Raw genomic sequence first — 9,682 nt, forward strand, 5'->3', positions numbered from 1 at the left:
CAATCTATATAGTCTTACGCCATAGAGTTTTATATGTCGCTTTTCATTTTTGTATGAGACATATCTGCATGTGAAGTCCATTGCATGTACCTTAGGATACTTTGATTGTCAAGCTCTTAAGTGTATCTAACCTCGAGGTCTTCTCTTAGCTTGGTTTGTAATCTTAAGACATTCTATATAAAAAATTTATGTATATATTTTCTAACATGTTTGCATGGATCTGCATCCAAACTTTTAAAGAGCCGTGTTTTGAGGAGGATCTCAACCACACCACTTATGCATATGCGCTCGAAAAATATTTTCCGAAACCGCATTGATCTTTACCAACCAAAAATATATGTTAACATCAAAACCTTTAAAATATGCATACAACGCTACTCTTGGGAGCTGAACTCACCGGCACTCAAAGCAAATTACACAAAAAACGAACTATTCAAAGAAACTGAAGCATAATGTATTATGAATTTTGCATGAAGAAACAGAGTCCCACTTTCCTTACTGAACGTAGGCGTCTTCGTGTTGATATCCCGTGAAGCGGGGTTTTAACTTCTTTAACTTTGAAGTGAGAGTCCTGTGAAGAGAACTTATGTCTTCTCTAAATTGCGCCTTGCGATCCTCATCAGTTCCCATATTCCATCTTAGGCTCTGTCGGGCTTTCTCTTGAGATCCTCACCAGTTCCCATATTGCTCCTTCCTTTACCATCTCTTCCGCGTTCCTTTCTGCAATATCTCAATCTCAATAACCATGTTATAAGGTTACTTGATTCAGCAGTTCTTTTTTTTTTAAATTTGATGCACACCAAAACGCTGACCGTGTTGTTAATGCTTTGGCAAAGAGCTAATTCCCTATGCCTCTTACGTAGTCATCGAACACCAACACATCACGTACACTTGGAGAATTGGAGAACCAACATAAGCACTTAAGAAAATAACACCCGATTAACGTGAATGTTATGTTTGAGAAGGGCCACAAAAATTAAGGAAAGTTTTGTTTGCATTTAAAGCTTGCGTTTTTTTAACATAGATTCTCCGAGTGACACGTGTGCTATTTTGTAAATAGAAACCTCTCATGAAGTCACGTCAGATTAGACTTTTAAGAAAAAAAAATTAAGTGCTTCTCCTTTAATATATAGGGGATAAACTAACTGTAAATATTTGAACAAAAAAAAAAACTAACTGTAAATATAAAACGCACAGTGCTCAAGTTATGAACTGAATACTGCATACCAGGTTTTAAACTCATCTTATTAATAACTTAAACGAGAACAACACAACTCTTTTGGCGCCACATGCCATGGCGTTGGTCGCACGCTAGTTTGTTTCTTTTGTCATCTTCCCTTAACTAATTTTGTTTTATTAAGAATCTGCATTCACGTTTTTTTTGAATAATAAAAGAACCAAAACCCCAAACAATCTCTCTCTGTCCTTCACCTAATCATAAGTCACAACTAGGAGTCTAGGACTAGTCACAACCATCAATTTATTAAAAAGATCCTAATTTTTTTTAGTAGTTCAAATCTGCATTGCCGTACGTTTTATATATCTAAATTTTGACATCCTAAATTCTAGTTCTTAGATGATGTGTGATCTTTTGATGAGAACTTTTATTCTCTTAACTTGAATTTTTCTTACAAATTGTCCTTTTTCTAGTGAAAAAGTCGTTTCCATCACCTAAATGGTACCAAACGAAAAAGGAAACAGTAGTTCTTTTCTCCACTGAGTGTATAGTTATGATCCGTGTTCGAAAACGCGCCCGAGATCTCGGCCGGGTAAGCGTTGGGCGTGTTGTCACCGTGGCGTGGAGGAGCTGATCGGAGTAATTAGGCGGTGAGTCGATTTTGTCTTGAGTTGACCGCAAAAATGATGCAATCGGTGCTTCGTATTACAAACACGTGTTGCTCCAGTTTGATAATCTACATAATTTTGACCTCAATCGATATTATTTTGAAACTTTGTGCTGTAAACTGCAAGAAAAATGAAAAAAAATGAAAAAACATGTTTGGAATTCATGAACGGCGGCTAGGGTTGCAGAGAGAAGTTTGTTAAAGAGATGAGGGTAATAATGTAATTTTACTTTTTAATGAATTAAATGCGAAAATGTTTAAAATTTGAGATGACAGAGATTCAAACCCGAATTATTCAGACGTCCTACTGCCTTACTCTCCGCTAGACCATGGTAAATATTTGTTATTACTTACCAAAGCGTATATATATTACTAAAACGCTTATAATTACTCCACGATTAATCTCCGCTTAATCTCCGATTTTATAGTAACTCGCTAGACCCGACATCACCGCCCGACTTACGCCTAACGCAATTTCGAACCTGGGTTATGATAGATATAATATAGTAAAATATTAGAAATAGTGGAATGTAATAGAAAGATTACTAGGTGAAAGCAAAACATCCGTTTAGATATTCTTGAAATTATAGCATAGATTTTTTTTTTTTAAAATCAAGTTATAGCATAGATATACAAAATCATTGTAGATCAATTACAATTTCACAAAATGACAGAAATCCCCATCATCGAGGATCTTTTAAATAGTTATAACCTGAATTTTGTAAAAATTAAAAAAGTTCATCCTATGTGGCAGTTGTGTATGTCTTCTAAATCTTATTTCAAAGAATTTTAGAACACCTTATATAAACCATAGTTTAAAAATATAACGTTGGTACATTATATAACCCAAACTATAAGAAGCATATATTATTTCCTTAAATAAAAGTTACGAAATTACCTAATACGATCATATATATGACAATTAATGACTATGAAAAATAAATATTTGATAACAATTTTTGCTTCCTTCTTCATTTTTGTTTAATTTTTTATTATTAACAAAATTAAACAATCACATTAGCCATATAATAAAAAATAGATTTTTTCTTATATGTTATATTTTGAATTTTTGAAAACGATTTTAAATTACAAAAAATGTAAGTTTTCCTTAACCATACGACTAAAAACACTAAAATGACTTGTATCAATTTGATGGTTGAATCTGAAACCTTTCAAAACCATATGGAAGATAAATGTTTGAAAACGATTTTAAATTACAAAAAATGTAAGTTTTCCTTAACCATACGACTAAAAACACTAAAATGACTTGTATCAATTTGATGGTTGAATCTGAAACCTTTCAAAACCATATGGAAGATAAATGTCAAAATAATTCAACTTTGGAAACAATACTGTTCATTTTTTAAAAAAATGTGTTTCGTGAAAAAAATAAAAATTTTGTGTCATAATTTGTTTAATGTCCAATCTGATCAATCCATAATATATTAATTATAGTTTAGTTCCACAATTTTTAATAAAAATGATCTGGTTCATCGGAAAGGAATTATATAATAACAACGAAAAACATTGTATATGTATAAATAAAATGATCAAATATATAAAAAAATTATCGATAATATATACAAATAAATTCACTATGCGCAACGCGCAGGTCTTATCGTAGTTATATATTAATCTTACAACATACATAGACACATAATATCTCTGCCAACTCATGCAAGGGAGGGGTTATTAATGAAAAAATAAAATAACGAAGGACTATATTTTTCAGAACTAAAAATGAACTGTCGGAAAGTATTTAAACATTAGGTTAAGATCTGCGTCTTGCGCATGACGAACATTATATATACTATTTTTATGTGTTATATGTTCTTTTACATATTTATAAAATAATAAATATATATTAAATAATTAAAAAGTCAGTAACTATTACATGTATAATTCAATTGATGTGACCATATAAATAAATTTCATTAATCAAAACAATCACTTTTTTCTATTTTAGATGGTATATAATTATATTTAAATGACATTAATATATATATATATTAAATGAAACTTTCTACTCATATGTTTTTTTAATTTGTATATTTTTATAAAAACAAAATTAAATCACAGATAACAAAATTTCCATTGTGTGATTAATATTTTTAATAATTTATAAATTATTAAAAAAATTTAAGGCTAAGTTTAAAATTTAAATATTAAGTTGTCAATATTTGTTCAATAGCTTTTACCAAAAATATTTCTTCAAAGTAAATTTCAAAATTAATATATTTATATATTTTATATGGTATATAGTTTAATTTAATATATATATATATCTTTTACACTTATCATAACAAAAACAATTGTAATTATTTGTATTTTATCATAACAAAAAATTTAAATCACAGATCACAAAAAATTAAATGTGAGACTTTTAACAGTTTTAGTAATTTATAGTCGTTTAGAAAAAAATTAAAATATAACATATACAAAAAATCTAAATTTTTATTATATGGTTAATGTAATTGTTTAATTTATTTTATTAATTTGAAATTAAACAAATACGATAAAGAATACACTAATTTTTATCAAATATTTATTATCAAAATCATTAATTTTCATATATACTTTAGCCACATTAGGCAATTCCGTAATTTTTGTATAAAGAAAAAATGAAAAACATTAATAATAAATTTATTGTTAGTTTAATAAAAAGCTTATTATATATTTAGATAGATACTAATGCGAGTCAAAAAAAATTAGGTCAAGCCGTCAAGAGAGAAAAGAAGAAGAAAACTCCAGGTCGTCTAATCTCCCTCCGTGGTTGGCGGTGCTCTGCTATGTGAGGGAGGATCTCCTCTTTATCTTTAGTTTAATCTAGATTTCTATGGTTTATGGTGGTTTAGGTGAAGGTCGTTGTTGTCAAGTCGAGGGTTGCTTTAGATTTGGGTTATGGTGCTTCTGTTTCTCTTCGTTTGCTTGCAGCTATGGTCAATTCTTTTTTCGCCTTGTTCTAGTTTTTTGGATTCATCGGTGTAAAGTATATTTTCTGTGGAGGAATCTACTAGACCTCTCCTTTATCCACCATGGATTGGGCGAGCGTTTCGAGACGAAGCAGTGAGTTTGATTTGTAGATTTTCTCTTGCGAAGAGGTGACCAGTTTTAGCTCTGTTGATCGCTATTCTGCCTAACGAGTGTCCGCGTGTAGGACCTGTAAATCTTCACCGGTGTTTTTTCCTTTAGCATTTCAAGTTCTGGGTGTTTGGTTTTGACTTGGTTCTGCCTTGGCTCCGGTTTGCAACGGTCTCTGGTGTTGATGTAAGTTTATCCTCGCACATGCTTGTCCCGATGGTTCACCTGTTTTGGCTTTGTGGTGTAACTTTCAGGGTTGGGTTTGCCTAAGTCATTGGTTCTTTGGTTATCTTCGGTCTCATTTTTCTCAGGAGTGTCTGCGAGTTATGATCAGTCCATCAGTTCCAGCTTTAGTACCTGTGGCTCTCTAATGTTTTTTCTCATATTATTTTACCTCATTGTTATTGTCTCCCTCTTTTGGGCTATTGCTTCCGGAGATATTACCATTTTCTGCCGGTTTTTGTAATCCACGATGTGTTCCGTTATGAAAGATTATAAAATTTAGAGTTAAAAAATAAAATATATATATATATATATATATATATATATATATTTAGATAGATCAACTTAATTCTCTAAGGATTCTAAGACTCATTGTGGTGATGACACAAAGTTACCTAAAATGTTATAATACTTTTCTTTTAATACATAAGGGATATCCGTTTGATTAGAATAGTAAGGGAAAAAATAGGGGTCAAAAGGAGCAATTATGAGTGAGCGTGTCGTGCCAATAAGCCAATCTTCTCTCTATCTCTCTTCACATGACACCATGGCCAATCTTCTACTTGTTTTTACAATTGATATATTTTATTGATTAAAATTGAGAATTACTCCATTCGTTCCTAAATGTATGATGTTTTATAGAATTTTGATGTTTCAATATATAAGATGTTTTTATTTTTCTAGGTAATTTTTACTTTATTAAAATCTGTGATTCCAATTATATTTTAATAGTTTATTTTATAATTTGTTAAATACCATTAATTTATAGTTTTAATGACACTTTCTAGACAAAAAATAGTTTTCTTAATATACGTGTTTCTATCTAAACATCTTATATCCAGATCCACGAAGAGAGGGAGTAGTAAATTACCTCTTTTTTTTTTGCCATCTATAGTATTATTATAAGGGTCTAGGTCCAAACTGGACCAAACCCGACAATATTTACAACCGAAGCCCAAAAGGGCTCAAAACAACATAAAAACATATTAAACAGAAGCCCATTAAAGGTAAGCCCAACACCAAAACCAACCCGACACGTCAAAAACAAGTGTTTACGCCTCAACTGCGAGACAAACACATGTCACCATAACCCTACTCCTTTTCCACCGCCGAAACCAAGCGGCGTTTCACCTGAATCCCCCTGGTTCACATGCATCTTCCACGGCCGTGCTCTTTTCTTCGGAGAGCTTTCATCGATCAACATCGATATCTCATCCAGAGCCACGAAGCCGGCAGACACATGATTAAGAAATCCAGAACCTCCATCTCGTTTGCCTTCCACGCCTTATTTTCATTCTTGGAGAGCATCAATCGATCTATTCGAGATCTCATCCAAGAAAGTCAATCCGACAAACCAGAACACCGTAACAGATAACCCACCGTGAATAAAGATCAAAATCCAAAAGCCGGCGACGCAAGGTTTTGAAAGCCTCCACCCCCCGGAATCTAAGCCGGCGACGACGAAACTAACAGAGCTTCCTCATCCCGGAGTTAGAAAAAAGACATGCACAGCGAAAAAACGGAAAAAAAAAAACACAAAAATCGGACCGGCGATGGCTGTGGAAGCCCACTCTGCCGACCAGAGAACACTATTTGCGGTGGTGATAAAACTAGAGAGAAGGAAGAGTGTTTTCTCTCTCTCCTAGACTTTATCCACGAGTAGTAAATTACCTTATCGCTGTCAGTCGACAATGAAAAGAAAAAGAATCAAGTAAATACGAAAATAGAAAAATTGAGGGGAAAAGTGGATAGTCGTGAGGGACCCACAGATGGAAAGAGAATAACTCAGTCGTCCGGTCCATTCGTCACCGTCCGATGTGTTATTTTATTTCATCTCTCACCTTTGACCACATCTCTTTGCTCTCCTGGTAGTGGGAAAGAAGAGCTCTGTACTTGTTGTTATCTCTCTGCCTCCTCTTTTTATCTCCATAGTCTCTTCCTCTGTTGCTAGCTAGTTTTTGCGATGGCTGCTGGAAACGAAGTCAACCTTAACGAATGCAAGGTACTTTTCTTTCTGAAACGAACCATTCACTTTTGCTTTCTTCTCCATCTTTTTTTTTTAATTCTTAGCCGATGAAGATCATCATCATCATCATCATAGATTTATAGTACGGACGTATCTGTAGACGTCCCATCTGACATTAAAATTCTTCTTCTTGTTCTGTAGAGAATAGTCCCACTCAACACATGGGTCCTCATTTCCAACTTCAAGCTCGCTTACACCCTCCTCCGCCGTCCCGACGGCTCCTTCAACCGTCACCTCGCCGAGTTTCTCGACCGCAAAGTTCCCCCCAACTCTTTCCCCCTCGACGGCGTCTTCTCCTTCGACCACCTCGTCTCCTCCACCAACCTCCTCACCAGAATCTACCTCCCAGCTCCCCTCGACCCCTCCCGCTACGGCGCCGTCGACCTCACAGAGCCTCTCAGCACCACAGAGATCGTCCCCGTTCTCGTCTTCTTCCACGGAGGTAGCTTCACTCACTCCTCCGTCAACAGCGCCATCTACGACACTCTCTGCCGACGGTTAGTGTCCATATGCGGCGTTGTTGTTGTCTCCGTTGATTACCGGAGGTCGCCGGAGCATCGTTACCCTTGTGCGTACGACGACGGATGGAACGCTCTCAAATGGGTCAAATCCAGAATCTGGCTTCGGAGTGGTAAAGACTCAAATGTTTATGTTTACTTGGCTGGTGACAGCTCTGGTGGCAACATAGCTCATAATGTTGCTGTCAGGGCGACCAACGAAGGAGTTAAAGTGTTGGGGAACATTCTTCTTCACCCTATGTTTGGTGGGGTAGAGAGGACACAGTCTGAGAAGAGACTTGACGGTAAATACTTTGTTACTGTTCAAGATCGAGATTGGTATTGGAGGGCATTTTTACCTCAGGGTGAAGATAGAGATCATCCAGCTTGTAATCCCTTTGGTCCTCGAGGTCAATGCCTTGAAGGAGTCAAGTTTCCCAAAAGTCTTGTCGTTGTGGCTGGTTTAGATCTTGTTCAGGATTGGCAATTGGCTTATGTCGATGGGATTAAGAAGAGTGGTCAGGATGTTAACCTTTTGTATTTGAAGCAGGCTACCATTGGGTTTTACTTCTTGCCTAACAATGATCACTTCCGTTGTCTTATGGACGAGTTGAAAAAGTTTGTGCACTCCATAGAGGATGATAGTCTAAGCAAGTCAAGTCCTATTCTTCTGACTCCATAGCAACATGAATATATGTCTGCTCTATGTTGATGTTCTATACATGAAGAGAAGAAGAAGAAGAGGATTGGATTTTGAGTACTTAGCTATTGTGTAGTGCTCACTGCTTAGTCACGTTTTTTGTGTCTTCATTAGTCTACTGAAGCATCATAAGTCCAGCTTATTGTGAGATTTTGTTGGTTGCGCCGGAAGCAAAAACCAATTCTGTTATCGGCATGTATCGGTTTAGGGATAAACCGGAAAATGGTACTTTGCTTGGTAGTATAGGAGATAGTCTTTAGTTGGCTCTTGAGTACATTGGGTAAAACTTGTCCTTGGCATGGATTTGTATGTTTATATTAACCTTTTTGTCTTCCATGCTTTTAATAAAAAGAGCATGTCTTTGTGGTTCTAGTTTTTTCACCTTATTCTCGTTTTGTTTAATACATGCATTGAAGGTTTTTGCCTTACCATGCACAAAACTTTTTTTAAAAAAATACCCCTTTAAGGTTTTCCAATTTCGAACCCATTCAAGCATTTGCTCCGCCTTTGCTATAACTGCAACAGAAACATATTTAAAAAAAAAAACAAAGGTCTAAGAGAAAACCCTAGGGAGACATACTGCAATGGCGTTTGACTGAGTAATAAAGAAAGAAGGTAGATGAAATGAATGTGAGAGAAGAAAAAGACAAGTGTTGTGTGTGCATTTGAGGCAAAAGCTTCACAAGGTAATAATGCGCGGAATGTGATTATTAGTTTCATTATTTTTTAATTAATCTGTTTAATCTCGATTTCGGTTCGGTTTTAGGTTGTTTTTTGGTTTTTAATCTCCTAAAATATAACTATTATTTTAAATCAATATTTATTTTGTTTGTTCGGTTAAAATGTTTGATGTTTTTGATTTTTTTTTCCTGTGATAATCAAAAATTACTATTATTTGTTTGTTTTCATGTTAGAAATCTTAGATAGTCGTGATGTCGAACCAATGATTTCATATTATAGTTTCTAATTGGATAATAGTTAAAAAAAAATTATTAAGACAAATCATTTTACTACAATTTGGTCGGTAGTGAAAGAAGCATTAAGAAAAAAAATATTATAATCCGCACTTTGCACGGAATGTAATTATTAGTTTCGTTATTTTTCAATAAGGAAACATTAATCTGTTTAATCTCGATATCGGTTCGGTTTTAGGTTGTTTTTTTGTTTTTATTCTCCTAAAATATAACTATCATTTTAAATCAATATTTATTTTGTTTGTTCGGTTAAAATGTTTGATGTTTTTGCACCAACTTAAAAGTTTGACTTAAATTACCAAGCGCTAAAATATGTAATCAAGGCTATTGTTTTAAAA

At 34.3% G+C, this 9,682-nt stretch overlaps 1 protein-coding gene across 1 annotated transcript; it reads left to right on the forward strand.

Moving 5' to 3' along the window:
• Nucleotides 1-6,981: 6,981 nt before the first annotated feature.
• Nucleotides 6,982-8,719, forward strand: LOC106298783 (gibberellin receptor GID1B-like). The gene is made up of 2 exons (XM_013734921.1): nucleotides 6,982-7,149; nucleotides 7,315-8,719. The coding sequence occupies exons 1-2, from the start codon at nucleotides 7,111-7,113 to the stop codon at nucleotides 8,350-8,352; spliced, it is 1,077 nt and encodes a 358-aa protein (XP_013590375.1). The 5' UTR covers nucleotides 6,982-7,110; the 3' UTR covers nucleotides 8,353-8,719.
• The last annotated feature ends 963 nt before the right edge of the window (nucleotides 8,720-9,682 follow it).

Source organism: Brassica oleracea, chromosome C6, assembly GCF_000695525.1.
Source record: "Brassica oleracea var. oleracea cultivar TO1000 chromosome C6, BOL, whole genome shotgun sequence".
NCBI lineage: Eukaryota > Viridiplantae > Streptophyta > Magnoliopsida > Brassicales > Brassicaceae > Brassica > Brassica oleracea.